The sequence below is a fragment of the Chiroxiphia lanceolata genome, chromosome 1 (genome assembly GCF_009829145.1).
Source record: "Chiroxiphia lanceolata isolate bChiLan1 chromosome 1, bChiLan1.pri, whole genome shotgun sequence".
Classification (NCBI taxonomy): domain Eukaryota; kingdom Metazoa; phylum Chordata; class Aves; order Passeriformes; family Pipridae; genus Chiroxiphia; species Chiroxiphia lanceolata.
Window position 1 is genome coordinate 68,503,042 of NC_045637.1, and position 19,797 is coordinate 68,522,838.

General features: G+C 36.1%; 1 protein-coding gene across 4 annotated transcripts in view; it reads left to right on the top strand.

The window, feature by feature from the left end:
- The window catches only part of GALNT1 (polypeptide N-acetylgalactosaminyltransferase 1), an 87,972-nt gene that overhangs the window by 63,650 nt on the left and 4,525 nt on the right, over positions 1-19,797 (top strand). For all 4 annotated transcript variants that reach the window (XM_032699057.1, XM_032699064.1, XM_032699047.1 and 1 more), the window contains 7 exons: positions 730-896; positions 6,743-6,950; positions 8,429-8,599; positions 9,798-9,915; positions 10,842-11,022; positions 18,304-18,443; positions 19,305-19,403. In XM_032699057.1, the coding sequence (XP_032554948.1) occupies positions 730-896; positions 6,743-6,950; positions 8,429-8,599; positions 9,798-9,915; positions 10,842-11,022; positions 18,304-18,443; positions 19,305-19,403 (1,084 nt within the window). The remainder of the gene's footprint in view (positions 1-729; positions 897-6,742; positions 6,951-8,428; positions 8,600-9,797; positions 9,916-10,841; positions 11,023-18,303; positions 18,444-19,304; positions 19,404-19,797) is intronic.

Below are 19,797 nucleotides of genomic sequence, written 5' to 3' on the forward strand. Positions count from 1 at the left end.
ATGCTAACTTTGGCATGTGAGCGTAATTCTCTTTTAATTTGATGAATCTTTATAGCACTTAAACATTTATACAATGAAGTGGGAAAACTCTGCTTTTTATGTAATATAATCACATTAAATTATGAAATACACTTAACTCACTGGTACTGTAGGTAGTATGTGTTTAGTCTCAGCTTTTTCCAAACATCAGCTGTATCCAGAATTCTTTACCTCTTTTAGTTATTTAGTTTTGTTCATTATATACCTTTATTGCATTTACTTCCTAATTTAAATTTGCCATTTTTTATCATGTGTCTCTCTCTCCATTCCCCTTCTATCCCAGTTACAGTTACTAGTGTTTCCCCTTTGCCCTCTGAGGAAATGGAGGCCTAAAGGAGGGGCTTGGATTAGTGTATCTGAACATACTACACAAAACGGGTAGCAGAAATAAATCATCTGTTGCCATGCTCTGTTAGTAGTTTGGATTTCTGTTTGATTTCTAGAATTGGTTATTGAATTTTATGTTCTTCTTTCGGAGTGGTAGGTTGGAATACATAGATGTTCGCATGGAAGTCATGGTGGTTGATAGGTAAAGATATGAATCTGTGCACTGTTTGCTCCTTTGCCATACTTTGCATACAGTTGATGCATAGAGGAATGCTAATATTGATACTCAGAGATAAACCTCAGACTTGCAGCTCTAACTGAAGGCTTGACCTTCACGAATGCATGCTTTATTTTTATTTGTAGGTGTAAAACGAAGGTGTATGCAGACAACCTTCCCACAACAAGCGTTGTCATTGTTTTTCACAATGAAGCTTGGAGCACACTTCTACGAACTGTTCACAGCGTGATAAACCGGTCGCCACGACACATGCTGGAAGAAATCGTCCTTGTCGATGATGCCAGTGAAAGAGGTAAAGATGATGTTGGTGCTTTAGCTTGCTACTCTTTTTATTTCAAAAATTGACGCTGATTTCATATAGGCTTAGCCCTCCTCAGCAAAACACATTTGCTGGGGCAGGGGAAGGCAAAGGGAGCAACACCCATTTTGAAATACAGATGGATCATTCTGCACTGAAAGCCAGTGTAAGTTTATCTGTCTGTTTACTTTTCTGTTGACAGTGTAGAGCTTGTGTTTGCTAGCAGGTTTATCCTATTATAGCTTTCATGTTCTGTGTTTAGAATTTTAGCACATTTATAAAGCTTGAGGGCATTTAATAGTAGAATCACCTGGTGAATAATAGCAAAGGCAACCGTTTGTTACACATATCCGAATTTACTATCACTACCACCGTTAGGCTTGGCATTCAGAGGAATTAATTTTGATTATTCAGTTCATGGGAAGTGAAGATTGAGTTTCTATGCTGTTAGAGGTTCCATTTCTTAATAATAGTGCTCCAGATGAAAGCTTCATGCAACAGAATGGAACTTGCCATGTGTAATAGGCAAAACTTGAGCTGATTTTTTTTTTCTTAAAATGTAATGTTATTTAGATTTTACTCTTCATAGTATTTTTAAATTACAGTATATTAGAAATAAAAATAATATTCTAGACAACACTAAAAATTTCATTTTGTTTGATAATTGGCTTGTTCTTTGCTTAATCTTTCTTGGTGTTATGGGTTATAAAGTATAACTTGGATTTTTTTTTTCTTGTTTTGTAAATGGAAGTGAGAGGGTATTAGAGGTTTTTTCATCTAAAACGTTTCTGTATTTTTGTATTGAATCACCCCTTTTTCTGTATTTCTATTTTGAAAGTTTTCTACTAGGGCTAATGGCTAGTAGGACACTAGTAAAAAGTCTTAATAGTCACCAACTGTAGGTTATTATCTGTATCAGAAGGAATTCCCGTCTTTTAGACATTAAAGAGTTTTGCGCTCAGCATGCTGACACTTCTGCCTGATGGTTCTGATTCCAGTGATGCAAAATTCATATTTTGCTGTTTATGGTAATTGCAACTTCAGAGTAAGATGTCTGACTATTGTCCAAAGAGCAAGATGTGCCTGAGATCTGCATGCATGAAGAGAGACACTGGATTTCAGATCATATGGTCTAAGCAGCACAATGGTACATGGATTACAGTGGCTAACAGGAGGTTTTAGGATAGATAGTTAGGAACCATTACAATGAATAACAGAAGGTTTTCTAGCTGAAGAGCACTAGAAGTGGATTTTTGCACTTCATCTCTAACCTGATAGAAGGTATAATGATTTACTTCTTCAGGTTACGTGTGTGCATGATGCCTTGCGTGTTAACTGACCTGTTCCATACTATGTGGATCTAGAGTACAGCCACTTGTGGAGTAGCTGAGTGGACTAAAGAAAGATCATATCAGCTCACTCTGATCAGCCTCTAACCGGTCTGTTTTCCTAAGGAAGCACAGCTCGTGCACTCAGGTTGTGTTTGCACTTGACTGTATTCCTTTTCTCTCTTGGGCACTCTCACGTGCTTTTGCTTTTCCTTTTTTACTGACACTGAAATTGGCTGAAGCAGTTAAAGTCAGTATAATTTGGAAGAAAAGACAGAGGCCTTAAATACAATTACATTCAGGCAGCAGAAGAGAAATGCCCATGCAAAGTGCAGGGCTGCCACGTAAGTATGTTCAGGATTAGATGAGGCGTGTGATCAACTGCTTTTAGAAAGGCACAGTATCACATTTTTGTTTTTTTTCACTTGTGGGTAATTTATAATTTTACCCCCCCATTTTGTTGTAGTTTTTCAACCTTTATATAAAAATTCCATATTTCGTTTATTAAAACAGTCCTTGGCACTACTTAAAATCAGTGTTAATTATTATTTGTGACAGGTCAGCTTTCTGTATGACCTAGAAATAAAGACCAAGCTAGTATTAGAGTAATGAATAATATTACTTATGTTTTGTCTCTTCAATTTCTGTTTTAGAAAAAAATCAATTTTAGCATAGCAATAGACGTGTCCTCACTATGAATTGTAAAATTATAGTCCACTTGAAAAAGCATGTGGCTTTGTCTAGATAAATTTTCTGTTTCTGGGTTAGCTAATAAAAACAAAGAAACTTAGTTCCAGGCTGAAAGATAGAGTATTTCATAGGTTTTGGTGGTTATTGAACCTGTTCCAATACTTCATTTTGAAGCCTGTGATCTTCATTTCAGATCACTTAGGCATCTTTTATTTGTCATTATTTTCAACAATTACTGAAAAAGGGTTTTTTTTGTTTTGTTTTCCAAAAACAAGTTATGGTTCCGTCAAGCATGCTTTTAGATTAAACAAAACAGACGGGTATGATGCCCCTGAAAATTTGAAGGGTTTACATATGCTACTTAAGCATTCTGTTTGTGTTGAATTAAAACAGCGTACTTTTCCAGAAAAAGACAGTGTTCAGCCTGTGTGTATATTGAATTCTAGCATCAGAGTAATTTTAATTGGAATAAAGTAAGCATTCAGTCTGCCTGAAGCACACTTTGTACCTGTTAGTGTCATGCTCTTAGAAGAATGAATTTGCATAATATCACACATTTATTTACACTGAAAAGCTTTGGAGAAACAAGACGTATTTGTATCATTGTTCTCTAGTTACTGATCAGGATTGCAACTTTAGTTTTTAAATATTGATCTTTGGTAGCTATTTAAAAAAAATTGACAGGAGAAATCAGGATTAGGCAGTACTTAAAATTAGGTCAGCACTGAATAACCAAGTGTGATAGGCAGATTGCATTAGGGTAGACTACATCCACAGAAGTTAGTGATACAGATAGAGATCAAAGCAATGTAACCAAAGTTAAATTCCTGCCAATAACATCTTATAAAAATATTTACTCTTCTTAAAAAACTGTGTTGACAAGCTTGTATGTGATAAATCTGTTTTTTATTGTAGTTTAATAAAAAAAAGTTTGAAACTAAATTTTTCATTTATATTCATATCAAGGTGACTCGGTAATAGAATTGGCAAGGTATTTTTCAACTAATACACTTACTTGACTTGAACTGAATATATTTGCTTTTTTGACATTCTTTCTGCTACTGCTCTTTAAACTGTCCGTAGTCCTAGGTAAAATTATGCACCCTTTTGATAAAGGTTAAAAAGAATATCTACCACAAAGAGTTACAGTTATACCTCTGAAAATACATGAATTATTATTGTTTCCACATAGAAGTATCGTGTGTCTGTTTAGATGTGTGGGGTTTTTTATATTATCAAACCTCACTCTGTTGGAAGTGTATGAAGCAATGCTAAAAAATACTCAGTTGTCATCCTGGGTCACTCATAGGCAACTGCCTATGTAATGCATAGAACTTCTCATTTCAGTGTTTAATATAGAATTTAGTATAAATGAATATAGAATTTAGTATAAATAAAACCATTACAATAAGCTTGCATAGAAAATAGTTCTACAGCTTGATCCTGATGTTTCTTTTCTTCTAGGCCAAAATTTATTACATACACTAAAAGACTAGTCAAATACCTGCTTTTTTCTTTAAGAGGAAAAATGTCTTACCTTACAAGAAAGTATTACCGTTTTCTGGATGTATGATTAATCCAAAAAGCTTGACTTCTACTACTGGAAGAAAAGGGAGAAATTTGTGAGGGATGTTTATTGCTTTTAGAGAGGGTGTTCTGGAGGGAAAATAGCTGTTTAGATTTGAGCATTTAACCTTAATTGCTGGTAGCGGAGGAACTTCAGAAATCTTGATGCCTGAGTTTTATTTATCATGCTTTTGTAGGGATGAGACATCAAGGTCTATCTTTTTGCTTATTTTTCTGAAATTATAGTAATATTTTAAGGGCATGGTTACTGAAGGTCTGTCACATTGCTTTGTTTCTGGGAATAGTCCCTTCTGAAGTTTTGAACAAAGTGGTAGTTCATATGGACATGGTTAAACGTGGGAGACGGGCTGTTCTTAACCTTATTCCCTCCACAGCAAAAACACTGCACACATCTGTGATTGTTTCTTAGAGCAGAAAAAGTTGAAAAGTACTTGATAAATTGAAATTTTAAATACTTTACAGGGAAGATGAAGGTAGGACTTAAGATTTTTGTATGCAATATTGACCATGACTTTCTGTAAGGTAAATTTGTGTTTTATGTTAGTTCTTGACTGGCTGCCGTTGTATTATTGAAATCTTTCTCTCTTCCTCCTTTCAGAATTTTACCATTATGTTAATGTAACTACATTCAAGAAGCATTGTCACAGCCCAAATTCATTCATTCAGCTTTGACATGGTTAGAACTACTTTAAAGGCTTATCAGTACTACACCTGAAATCTGCAGAGAAACATGTTGATTTGTGTAACTTGCTCATCCTATGGTTAGCATAGAGAGAAATGCTGCACACTCTCTTTGTGTATATCATGGAAGCCCTATACAAACGTTACCATGATACTAGTTCTTTTAAATTAGTGGCTTTGGAAAGCTACCGTGTAAAGAGATGCTACAGACTCAGTCAGCTAAATGATCTCTGTGCTCAACCCCATAAGCCCTGCAAAATGTTCAGACATGTACATTTGGTTTGTACTAATAAACATTTTTAATTTGAGTCTCTGTAAATATGCAAAATAAGAACTAACTTGCTTTGAGTTTCTCTGGAAACAAATATTTAAGATGTATCAACCTCTTATGCACTTTTAGCACAGTTCAGCTTTCAAGATGTGTCAGAACTTATTTCTGTGGGTTTTAGTTACAATCCAACAATGCACAGAAAAAAAATTAGGAGGCAATTGGGACTCATTCATCCCGAGCAGTGGTAAGGAGTGGTAATCACCCTCAGGTCAGCCCTGCCTCTTGAGATTTACAAAACGGCCACTAAGAGTTCATGCCGTGCTTTTTTTCCCCTCCTCCAGTGTCACAGTTATTCTTGTATGAGGTACTTAAAAGTGCCTTATGCTTTGCACTGTTGTAGTACAACTCCTGTGTGCTTTGAGTGTATACCCTAATATATTCCATAGCTGTGGTATAAGACAACTTTCCCTTTTATACAGATTTGAAATCTGAAAAGTATTGCAGAAGTCTGTTTCTGTGACTGTCAATTGCATTCTCCCTCAACTGTTTGTTCTTCCTTGGAAGTTCATCATAGCACAATAAGTCTTTGCAATGCAAGTAATTTTGAGTCTCTAGGCATATGGCAGTCAGTTATGACTGTTCTATTCTGAATAATTTGTTCCTCAGCTACATTGAGATTTGTTGGTGTTACAGATATTGATTTATGTATAGCTGATTCTAGGAGGGTTTTTTAGATGTTATAGTGATAATTTTGTAGAAAAAATGTGAGCCAGAAAACCCTAGAGAAAGCATAGTTCAAAAATTATTTTGATCATGTTTTAAACTCCTGATAAAGAAATTATCTGTAAGTTACATTACTGTAACTTAGGAGGCAATTAATTGTGTTCAGCTAGTCAAATCATTTCTGTATTTTCTTGGTAGAGAAGCGTTATGTCCAAGAGCACTTATGCATGTGTTTTTGAATATAAGAGTCACATCTTTTCCATTGTAAAAACTTACCTGTCCCATCTGGATTTTTTATAAGCATTCTACCTTCTCTTCATTGTTGTGTTTTACATAATGAAGAAATAAAGAGGAGAAAGAACTTTCTGTGCTATCAAGTGAAGCACTTGGAAATGTGGAAGGGCATATTGGGAAGTGTAGAATAAGCAGCAGAGGAAACTAGCTGAGAAGCAGGAAAACAGTAGAAAAGAAATGAGGAAATGTTTCTTAATTCAAGTCTCTTTGTGATAAAAAAAAATTACGTAACTGACAGTTTTCATGGTTCTGATCATTCTTTGCAGACTTCTTGAAAAGACCTCTGGAGAGTTATGTGAAAAAATTAAAAGTACCTGTTCATGTGATTCGAATGGAACAGCGTTCTGGATTGATTAGAGCAAGATTAAAGGGGGCTGCTGCTTCTAAAGGCCAGGTCATCACATTCTTAGATGCTCATTGTGAATGTACAGTAGGCTGGCTTGAACCTCTGCTGGCAAGGATCAAAGCTGACAGGTAATTATCCATCTATTCACCCATGTTGGGTTTTTTCGGTTGTTAAGAAATCTTCCAAGTATTACAAAATAGTCTACAAGCAAATATCTACTTTCTGAAGGGCTGAATAAATTCTCATTGGTGTAAGGATAAAAGGCTAATTCAGGTAAACTTCTTTAAAAGTAAAACTCTGTTTCAAGTGAAGTCTATATTGGAATGCATGGAATAATGTGTTAAATAGCAGGAATCCTGAGCATGAATGGAGTTGAGAAAGCAAGGGAATTTGAGGTCAGTCTGCAGCCTGGCCCATTCTTTCATGAATTTGGGTAGATATTTTTGAAGAAGAAATGGAACCCTGATCTCATATAACACCAACAGTGTGAGCAAGAACTGTCAGGTTTACTGTTTTCAGGTTCTCGTTGCAATTTCTTTATTTCATAATGATTTTGACTGTGGAAATATGTGCTGTGTCTTGGTCTTCTGGGATGTATTTTTTACAGATAGAATAATTACCGAAATCATGTTCATCTACTCCCATGACTGTGTGATAGAAATTGTATTGGGGGGAACAGTGAGAGAATGGTCTGCGTTATAAAACAATCTTATATCCGAGCAGTAGCTGTAGTTGCACACTAGTCTGTTAGAAGGCAGCATATTAAATAGAATAGCTATTAAGTATGGTGTTCAGATCTCTATTTATTCCCTATGATTATAGGTAAAAATCACTTAAAATTTGGTGTTACAAAATATAGTATTACATGATGAATAAGCTACAAGTAATGAAGAATTTTTGTTCAGCACTGTGCTAAGACAAAGTACTAAACTTTAAATTATCATTAATACACTTTCCGTGAGACTAAAATATATATATATGTTGTTACAATTTGTGCAAATGCCTCAAACTTAAGTCCTTTAAATTCAGTTGCAACCAACCCCAGAATTTTTTTACAGAACTTCCCATGAGAGGCCACTTCCTGTCAACTTTGATGCAGTAGTTATACTTCGTTAGCAATGACTATAATTTCTTAGTCCTGAGTGTGTATAAGAATACTTCCCCAGAGTTAATGTCCAAGTTTTAATTTCAAAACATGCAAGTTACTGTGACCACGCAACTAGAAACAAGAACCTCTTGTTTTCTACCCAATCACTATGGAGCAATGAGAAAGCTGGGATCAATAATTCCATCTGAAGAGGAATGAATATTTATTGCTGATAATGATGCAAATACAATTAAAAAAAGATCTGGCATTGCGAAAATTGTATCAGAAAAACACATTTTCCTGTGTATGAATTAACTCTAATTAGCAAGACAGAATGTGAGAATGTTTCCTGGTAATAATTTATTGAGTACTGTTGTTAAGAGATGGCAAATGAAAATTTAAACCATATGTGTTAAAAACAATATTTAATAAAAAAAACAAAACCAAACCAGCAACAAAACAACAAACCATCTTTTTTGACACTTTAATTAATAGGGTTTGGTTCTTCCCTTTTCCTAGGAGGACAGTAGTGTGTCCCATCATTGATGTAATCAGTGATGACACCTTCGAATATATGGCAGGTTCTGACATGACCTATGGTGGGTTCAACTGGAAGTTGAATTTTCGTTGGTACCCTGTTCCTCAGAGAGAGATGGATCGACGGAAAGGGGATCGAACCCTTCCTGTTAGGTAACAAGAAATTATTCAATTGGTTAAGATTTTCATATCCTTTCTAGGTTAAACTTGTAAGTAAGTACTTGAGGTTATTAAGTACTTAGTTAAGCATTGTAGCATCTTTTTTGTCTGGTTGAAGGAAGTTTTTACATGGATTGATTGTCGCTAATTTTTGGCAGCAATAAAAGAAGCAATCAACCTGTCACTTTGAAAATATTTCTAAGTTTCATGTTAATTACTGCAGAATTACTAGCTTTTAGTTAGTTTTTATAATAATGCACGGGTTTTAACAAAGCTTATTTTTATTTTTTAATTGAACCTTTTATTCTAACAAAGTAAATAGTATTTTGAAAAGATACGTTAATTTTTGGCATGTAGCCTTTACTGGTTTGTTTGTCTTTAAATAAAGAAATTGAGAGGTCTTCTCAGAATATGGCTAATTGTACTACTCCCCTCCTCCAGTTTCCTTTTTAGGAGGGGGAAAAGACATATAAATTTTTAGTTAGATTGTGACCTAGCTTGTATATTATGTATCTTTCAGAAAAAAACCAAAAACGTTTCAGGAAAATAGCTAGTAATATAAAATCATTTATGCTAAAAGTGTAAATAGTTGAACTACAAAGTTATGTCATCAGCCTAATATATAATTTACTTACTGTGTATTTGTTGTCTAAAAAAAGATGAAATTTGACAGATGTTTCTAAAGCTCTGAGAAACTACTAGCACTGTTTTATTTTTTTCTACCAGTAACGAATTTGAAAGGAAAATCTGGATGTAGCCCTGACTGTACAATTTTCTTGTATGAAGCAATAATAGTGAAAGCAAGCAGGCCACTTCATAGTCTCCCATAACTTTTTCAAGCACAATAGCCAGAATTATGATTTTCCTGTGTGAAACTGGTTTCCTTTGTGTGAGTTACCAGCAGGGGAGGCAGAAGTCTTTTTCAGAAATGACAGCAGCTTTCTAGGGGCTGTTTCTCTATCCAGACTCCAGTCTGAAGTGGGAATATAAGGACAACTGTCACTAGTTCCATCTCTGGAAAATTTTGAGCTAGCCAAGTACCTCAATGATAACTGAGTTTGAATAGAAGCTTACAGAGAAGTAATATGTTAGGAACTCGGGAAATAAACATGTATTTTGTAAGTGTAAGTGTGAAATGTATTTAAGTATGTTTTCATAGTGACTGGTGCACTTTTTTTTTTCCCTCCCCTAGGACACCTACAATGGCAGGAGGTCTTTTTTCAATAGACAGAGATTACTTTCAGGAAATTGGAACATATGATGCTGGAATGGATATTTGGGGTGGAGAAAACTTAGAAATTTCCTTCAGGGTAGGTAAAACTCTGCAGTGTTTTGTTACTCAGGACAGTGCATGTTGAGTTCTGTAAAATACAGATCTGCTACCTGCATCGTCCTCTTCTGCTGCAGTTAGCACTTCCCTTCCCTCCAGTGGAGATAAGCAAAGGTTTTATCTGTCAGTGAAAAATGCATGGTAGAGCTTTGTGATTAAAACATTGAGATGATCATTCTGAAGAATAAATGTGTGTGTGTGTTAAAAGGAGTTCAGTTAGAAAAGCTGGGAGGGAGCTTCAGTTAATGGTGATTCATCAGTGCAGTTTAGTGTGTCAATGAAATGTGAGCGCCTCTGTTACAAACCTGCTCTTCTTGCTCCTTAATGACTTAATGATTGCATGTGTTCGTTGTAATGTGGACCTAATCACTGTTGTTTTCATTTTTGTTCCTGCCATATAGCACCATTTCCTTTCGCTTTACTTATCAGCTCAGAGTATATAGGGAGAAACTTCTGAAGTACTTCAGCTTTCTGAATCTGCCGTTTTTCAAGGTCCAAAACAAAACTGAAAATATTTTCAGAAACTTTCCATGAGAAGTGTATGCGTTCTTTTGCATGGAGATTCTATTTTGTAATGTACTTTTTTGGACACCTGTTAGTTCCTGTGATTCATGTGAGCCTTTTCCTTCCTTTGCGGTCAGCTCGCCCAGTTCTCTAAAGTAACCTCTTGCTGATGCGTCATTGCTGTGAGGGCTGAAATACTTACTTATGCTGCCTTGCTTAGGCTTGTGAGTATCTTTAGCTGTTGAGCAGGAAAAAATGTGCAGTTCTCTTCCATGAAGTATGTATTTGTTCTAGACCACAACTAATGTTGTTTTCCCAACTTGAATAGAAGCACATGACTAATATTTTTAAACTTTTTTTTGACAGTTTGTAACTATGGAATAATTGTTCTATCACTTCCAGATCTGGCAGTGTGGTGGCACTTTGGAAATTGTGACTTGTTCACATGTTGGGCATGTATTCAGAAAAGCAACACCATACACTTTTCCAGGAGGTACAGGGCAGATAATCAACAAAAATAACAGGCGCCTTGCAGAAGTCTGGATGGATGAATTCAAAAACTTTTTTTATATCATTTCCCCAGGTAAGCAGGTCTTTGGTTATGAGAAATACTTATTAAGAATTAAAATGTTACTACTGGGAAATAACATGAGCTATTTCTATAAAAATGTTATTACTTTGAGGTTCTTAAGACAGAACTCACATAAGATGTACAAAAAGGAAGATCTTAATTAAAAAATAGTTTTGTTAGGCAGAGATGTGCCCTGAAGGTTTGGTTTGTTTGGTTGGTTTTATTATTATTTTTTCTTTTTTTTTTAAACATCATGATTTATGAATGAGCTTCCTGTGCAACAGAATTAAAGTTCAGTGGAACATTGAAAAGCTCAACTGTAGTGCTGAAAACTAGCCATCCAAATACATATCATAATGTGCTGAAATTTTGCCTCTGGCTTCTGTGTTGCAGACATTCCAGGTTGAATAGATCAGATGTTATTTAAGTGAAACCCATTACCAGGAGTGGCAAAAGTTAACATCTTCTGTCCTGGTAGAACTTGTACTTCACTATCAAGAGAATAGGGACAAGTAGCCGATATACTTGATGATATGTATTATGTTTCTTAAAGTGGATTTTAACAAAACAAGAGGATATAAAATATGAGAGCAAATTTCCTATGAACTTGAAACTTTCTGAAAAAAATATCAAGAAAAGAAAGGAAGCCTATGAAATATTGAATTATTACTTTCTACTACAGGATATTTTTGTTGTTGTATGAAAATACAAACAAACTTTGGATGGCAACAGACAACCTTTCTAAATACTTAAGACATCAGAGACATTTGACTTTAAATACTAAGTGGTAGTTCTGTATGCCACATCTGCTTTTCCAAAGAGATTTCTTTAAAGCCAATATTTCCTTGTGAGTTGTGTATTAAACTTGCATTAGTATTGAAATTTGAAAGTTGTAATGCAATGTATTATGAGTCTGAAGAGTGTCAAATTTGAGATTATGGGTTTTAAGAATGCTTGTGAGAGCAACTGACTGTGGATTTAGGGTGAGTTTTTGTCTTAAAAGAATGCATTACTCAAATGGGACTGTGTAAGATTTATAATTAAAAATATCTTGCTACTACTCAAAGCTTTTGAGGTGAAATCGCAAGGTAACATCTTATGGTTACTGCTTTGTTTTGTAATTAATGCAGCATTTTGAATTCAAACATGACCTGTATAGTTATTCAGGAAAGTTGTATGTGAATAGGTGCCATCATTTTTGTTTAAGATTGCTTTATGTATCCCTGTCAAACTAGATTTTAAAATCTACAAAATAGCTGGAACAACTAACTCCAAAAATAACCTAATTCTTAAAAAAATGTAAATTAGTGATAAGCCATGATACGGCTCTGTTACTTTATATATAATCTGTATAGTCCTTCCATTTCATGTGGTAAGCATAATCTACAAGAGGAGTTATACTGTTTTGATTTTATAGGATTGATTTTTTTGATAGGACTTCCATAACTTTGCAGTATTGTAGAATATGCATGCATTGTCTAAAGACAGTAAAAATTCTGAAATGGTGGAAGTAACTTAAGCCATTATCTGTAACTGCACTGTATATTTTCTTTCAAGAGATACATGTCTGCATAGTTCATATGCTAGCAGCCTGAATGATTGTTGGATAGGGATGTCTTCTTACCAGGCTTCTCTTAGAGCATCTGCACTTGCTGACTGTCACATGATCTCATTTGTGTACCTATATCCGTATTGACAGTGCACTGAAAGTTAATGCTAGAATTTCCAAGTGTTTCAAGAATAGAATCATATAGTATCTGAATAAAATGGGTTATTCTGAAAGTGGTTTGTTGCCTGGGGCTGTGAGGAGAATGGTTAGTACTGGGGGTTATTCTTTAGCTATGATGAATACCTATTGTTCAGAGAATGAACACACAAATGTACTCAGTGCCACTTGTACCTCTCACCCCCCAAATACATGTAAGTTGCGAGAGGCAGTATATATAAACTAACAAGGATTACTATTTTAGGAAGTTCACAAACACCTTATTCTTGTTATTCTGGTATCTCTAATCTTAGCTGGGTGTTGCAGACCCTGATTTTACCCATTGACAACAAATAGCATCAGTAAAAGTTTCAGTAAGTCTCTGTGGCCATTACTTGTTTAGGAAGTCAGTGAATCTCTGCTACCTTAGCTCATTTAGCCATACTCTGCTTTTCCAGATGTCCTTCTAAGACAGAAATTTAGATGTATAGTTCTTGCAGAATGTTGGCTTAGTAATCCTCAGGCAGAGTACTGTGTGCAGCCTGTGAAACTGTTTGCTAGTACGGCATGTGCTTTCAGTATTACTGTGGCAGCATCACATGTTCTTGCAAGGACCAAAGTGAGGATTCTTAAGCTGATGCTGGTTTGCAAGCCTGGGTGCAGATGAGTAACAAAAACAGGCAATCCTCTGAACACCCAGGTTTTTTCTCATTAGTTGATATGGGTGAGAAAATTGGATTTTGAATGAGATAATATACTGACAAGCATTATTGAGCCTAGCTAACAAGACACTTGTTTCTTCCTTTATATACTTTCTCTTCTGTTCTCCTAAGATAGTGAATCACAGAGGGATTCATCCAGGAAAGCAAACCTAAGATTCTCAAGTAGCTTTCCCATTTCATGTAATCTGTGTTGCCTGGAATAAAAAGGCTTGCTGCTTGAATGATAGGAACCCAAGAGACTTTTTACTACTGATGTAATGTAGTTAAATGCAAAGCTGCCCTCTTGAAAAGTAAGCCAGTAATCCTTTTCTTCATTTATAAGTATAGCCTCGTAGAAACTGATACTTGTCTGTTTTAAGCTTGCATGCATTTTAGAAGCCATCTCTCTGCTTAGGAGTGTCTAGGTACAGCTGGAGGTTGGGCAGGCACGTGTTGCTGCAGCTGTGCTCAGCCAAAATCAAGCCTGTCTCATTGCACCAACAGCTATTCTCCCTGGCAGTAATTGCTCTAGCTGCAGTCCTTTCTCATTAGCCGATAGTTTTACTTGCAATCATGTGTTACAGCAGGGCCCTGTTTCCCAGACTATTTCCTCTTTGGCTTCCAGAAAACAAATCCAGCATGTGCAGGTGAATAGTCTGATTCCTAGCTCCAGTCGTTCTGTTCTGTGGACTCTACCACTTCTTTATTTCTAGTACTGGTCTTTCATCACTTTCTCCAGGCTAAAATATTAGGACTGGGTTGTCCAAGGTGAGGTTTCACGAGATGGTGATGTCAATCTTACAGCTTGCTGTGGGAAGAGCACCTTGCATTCCACAGCAGGTGTCCTGGTTTGGCAGGCACTAGGGCTTCACCTCCCCTCACTTTCTGATTGTTCGTCTGCATCAAGTGATTCTATGACTTGCTGAACTTGCTAGGATTATTTGTTCTGTGGGCTGGCTCCCCATGGTTAAGTTAGCACGAGTGTCATCATAGGGGATACTGTAGGAATCTGAAGCTGAGCAAGGGAAAGCTGCCGCTTTATGCAGCAGCAGCTGCAAGGCATTAGGCTGGCTTGCCCCAGCTACCTACCCTTAACCTTCTCCTAGCTAATTAATGATAAAAACTGACAGTTGTAGAATTTGTTGATATCCCTAATCTAAAGGTGAAGCATGGATACTTTCAGACTCCGTGGTTTTGCCATGCTACATGTGAGTCTCGGTTCCAGCCCCTACATACACCCCTCAAGTCCTTGTCCAGTGTTCATCCTTGGCATTCAGCAGCGTCTTGAATCCCAGCTGGTGAGCTGAAGACATCCCCAGAAGCAGCTCCAGTGAGCTTGGGTAGAGCCTTGTCTAGCTTTTATGGAAATTAATTTTATTTTTTACCAAAAGTTTCCCCATAAGCCATCTTCTGTTGCCCAGGGGCTAAGTGGGCATACAGAAGGCCTGAAAAGACAGCATTATGGAATTACCTGAGCAAGTCATCTATACAGAGACATAGGTGTGTTATCATGAAAACTGGATCAGCAGGCCTCATATCTAATCACTGTGTGCACTAGTCTCTAGCCAACCACAGTAAGCCATGGTTCAGTATGTACAGACTGAAATGGATAACATTATTTATGGTTGATAGGGAGGACAGAGAAGGAACTGAGTCCACATCTTGCAGTGTAGCTAAGCCCGTGTTCAAAGTCCATACCAAGTGATTCCATGTGGTTTTGTATTCAGCTACTATTCCCTATCAGCATTAATTGAGAATGCAAAGAATGTAGCTGTTCAAATTGGATTTAAATTGTTATTGCTTATCAAGTTTCATAATACTAAATAAAAACAAGGTATGTAATTTTTATCAGAAGACTAAATTTAGATGAAACAGTTTCCATACTGTGCTTTTTAAAATGATTGAGCAATTAAAAATCATGATGAAAACATCATGCGTTGTTGGGGTTTTTTTGAAAGCAGTTTAGCATAAATATATTGCCACACACTGAACTTGGGCAAGCAAATCTTCAACTGTTGAAATTTTGAGGATGGCAGAATTGTTGCAACACAGCTGATGGGAAGCTAAAATATAAGGTACCAAAGACAATTAAACTGAAGTATTTCTCTCATAGACGTAATTACATGTGTGGAGTTTTTTTGTGAGGAAAGACCATTTTAAATTAATTAATGCCCCATCCCTGGAAGTGTTCAAGGTCAGGTGGAATGGGGCTCTGAGCAGCCTAGTTCAGTGCAAGGTGTCCCTACCCACTGCAGAGGGATTGGAATGAGATGATCTTTAAGATCTGTTCCAACACAAACCACTCTGTGATTCTATGATTTTTCCTAATTCTTTTTTTTTAAATGAACCGAAGATTTGAAAGAACAACAAGTGGACATGGACTGTCTTCCTCATAATGCACATACCTTTAGAGTCTGGCATAATTTTCTCCTGGGAGGAAGATTTGAGCTAATTCATGCTTTGTCTTTTGGTTTTGTTTTGTTTTTTTTAGACAAGCCTTTGGAAAAAAAGTCCAAAATGACTAGAAGGTCATATGTAACTGGTGTGTGTGTGTGTGTGTGTGTGTGTATGTATGTATGTATATATATATATATATATCAGTTTTATTGGTCTGTGGAGGAATAATGTACTTAATTTTTGGTATGCCTTATACTTTGCTGTAGTTTTCCTTACTTTCTTCCATTCTTTTTTTTCCCCCAAAAAAATTCCTCATAAGTAACTACCACTGCACTGGGTAGAAATACTCAAGCTAGTTTTGAGTAATATAGAGAATGTACCAGAAATCTTGGAAAGTGAGTAATTCAGCCGTATTAGAGGACACTCGTAAGGCAAATATGCCTGTTCTGCTCTTCAGTCCATCTGCTAACCTGATGCTAATTGTAGTCTATATGACAATGTATGGGTTGCTGCAGACCTGACTTCAGAGAGGATTTTTTAAACATCTCTCAGAATAAAAATGGTTTAATGGAATACATTGCAACAGAGAAAAAAATCATCTGGCACTTTCTATGTGGTGACATTTAAAACTACTTTAAGAAACAGCCTGCTTGTACGCTATTAAGTCTCACTTTACATTTAATTATTTATGGTTGTGACTGTAACTATTATTTCCCTTCAGTGATGTGATAAAGCCTTAACAGTGTTGTTTTTCGGAGGTCAGTTTAGCAAACTGAATAAGTTTTGTGTCTAAGGTTGTGAGGATGGCATGGTAACTGTTTCATCCATCAGCTTCTTTTTCATCACTGAAAAATGAAGAAGCCCATACTTGGCTGTGGTTTGAATCTTTCTGTTCTTACTTACATCATCTTTTGAGAGAGTGTTGCTTTTGATGTAGAACAAATATTTACTTTAATGAAGATAGGACAGCTTTCTGTGGTGGGGGTTTTTTTCAAATTTGTCTTCTGTATTTTGGTTTAGGGATTTATGTGACTTGAATACCCAGACAGAAATTTTCTGAAATTCTGTAAAAACAGGCTTTCCTTTGCATTCATTCCTTTACCAGTATAGTTTCCCAGCATCTTTAATAAAAAGTCTTTAACAAAAAAAAAAAAAAAAAAAAAAAAGAGGCCTGGACCCCTGGCTAGCATTTTTTTCTTTCTGGAATATTGAAATTACTAATGTTTTTATTGATATTTACAGACATTTAGTTAAAGTTATCCAATTATCTGTCTCAATTGAGTGGAAAGACACCATCTGCTGGCAAGTTGATTTAATACACAGTATATCAGCTTAGAAATGTCTCAAACTATGTTTCCAAAGGTCAACAGTTTAAGAGGTAACTCACAGTCCTCTAAAGTGGAGGGATTTCTGAGAAATGTATACACCTGGAGGTCTGTATTGTGGTGGCCAGTTGAGCCATATTTGTGGTCTGTTAGGGGAATTTAAAATTGCTAAGGCTTGGTTTTGTTCTTTTTTTGGTTTGGATTTTTGTTTGGTTTGGGTTTTTTTGGTTGTGTATTGCATTTGACCTGTGAGATATGGAGTGTGGTGTGGAAAATAGGAAAAGGACCTGATGCTTGAAAACTAAAAATTATCCCACTCTAATTATTGGAATATTAATTACAATAGTGCTTAATTCTGGTGAAGCAAAAATATGTACTGTTCATGAGCACCTTCCTCAACCTTCCCATCTGCAGATGGGACTTGCACAAATTAATTTTCAGAAGGAATTAAAGCAACCATTAAGGAGTGGGGAGATACAGGAAGAAGGAGCACTGTGATAAATGAGGAGCAAAGGAATAAAAAGGCAAGCAAAATACCACAAGAAAATTATAGCAGTCTTAATGGTGAACATACTTCCTGCAAATGCTGCGGTTATATTGTGCAAATACTGAATTATTAAAGGTTTAAGTTCCCTGTATGAAGGCTGCTTTCTGCCTGCTTCTTTGTGCAGTTAGATAGATGATGAAGGGTCCAGCAGGTAGTATCTGGCTTACAGAAATAAATTAAAATTAAATTCTCCATGCTACACAGAAAGAGACTGCTGTGTTAGGCTGCGTAGATATGCACCCCGGTTACTATTGGGGGTAGAATGGCAGAAGTGACTATAAAGGTTTCAGCCTTTCTCCTCAGTTAACTTAGTTAGCAACTGCATTCAAATTGTTCCACAAGCCACAGGTAAGAAATTGCCATGTACAGCCCAAATGTAGTGATTCTATCTTTTGTATAATTAGGTAGAAAAAGAAGTCACAGGTCTTGATGGTTATGTCCTCTCTGAGTGTAAGCAGCATAATGCTATATTAAACAAAAACTTCCTTGTATAGAGGTGGTTTTTAAAAGATAGTCTTTCATGGAAGTAGTATATTATACTGATGATTTTTTTGTTTTAAGTGGTATTATATAAAATTTATTAGCAGCCATTGAATAAAACTTTCTTTGTTTCTACAGGAGTTACTAAAGTTGATTATGGAGACATATCGTCACGACTTGGACTAAGACGCAAACTCCAGTGCAAGCCTTTCTCCTGGTACCTGGAGAATGTTTATCCTGATTCCCAAATTCCACGCCATTACTTTTCTCTGGGAGAGGTAAGATTTTATCCTTCATATTTATCTTCCCTTTATAAAGTACACTGGGCAGTAAGTTGTTTGTATTTTAAACTGAGTAGTGCAAGCAAGTTATCACCAGCAAAGTTCAAGTATCTTGCCCCTGTGTTCTGTCACCTGTAAAATGATAAATCTGGCCTATCAGTGGGGCAGATAACTGAACTTCGGTATACAGTACTGTAATTTGAATGGTTTCCTTTTTTATACCACAGTACAAAATGTCATGTAGGAGGGCTTTAGAAATCTTCCTTCAGAATGATGCCTCAGCCTTGCTTGGCATTTCTGTTTTTTTTCTTTAGCATTTCTAAGTGACTACAGAGGTAGCACAAATGATGCTGTCCTAAATAAGTAGGCACCTACCTTCCCCTACAAGTCATGTTGAGCTCAGTATTGAGCCTGTTGTAGGGTGATTTTGTACTGTTTGGTTTAAAACACTTTTAGCAAAATAGAGCAGGTGTTCATGCTGCTGTATGACTATCAGAAGACTTGATATTCATACCTGCTTACTATAGAGTAATACAGGGATTAATACTTCTGAAAGTTTTCGACTGGAAACTCAATTGTGTCCATTCTGTTGTAGCTGAATCTTTGAGCAAAAAGTGTTCTCAATATGGAATCCCCCAAAGAAAGCAAAGAAACAAACACGGTTCTGTAACCTGGTAGCTTGAACATTTACTTGGGACTTCGAGTCTTGGACAGTGGTGTCTCATTGTAGTGTGGTTCCTTTATTTCGCATAACCTCTGGTGTGTAGTGGAGAGAACTGGTGTCATTGTGGTTTGATGTGGACCTAGTTCTTTTCTAAAAATAGCAACTTTTGATGATGTGCTCTTTTTCACTCATAGATAAGAAATGTGGAGACAAATCAATGTCTGGATAACATGGCAAGAAAAGAAAATGAGAAAGTTGGAATCTTTAACTGCCATGGAATGGGTGGCAATCAGGTGACAGTTTTTAAAAAATAATTATTTTAATGTATTGAATTATTTGGAACATCACTTCTCATTGGGACAGTTATTCAGTATTTTCAGTGCTTATCTTCAAAATACACTTAAGTTTTAAAGTTTAGGAAACCCTCATTAAAGAAGACGCCTGTAAGAGGAAATGCATGAGATTTGGTGGTGGTTTGTACTTGTAGGTTCTTGAGGCCTGATTGCAGTATGTTTCAGAGCAACTTTAAAATCAAAAACAAAATGAGGAGAGGAGGAAACTGCTGTATGCTAGACTTCACCTCCTGTGGGTTTTCTGGAACTGCCTTCTTGGTTAGACCTTCTGACTGGTATAGTTACTTTAAAAAAAACCATGCCTGTGCCTGAAATGGTGTTTTAATATATATTT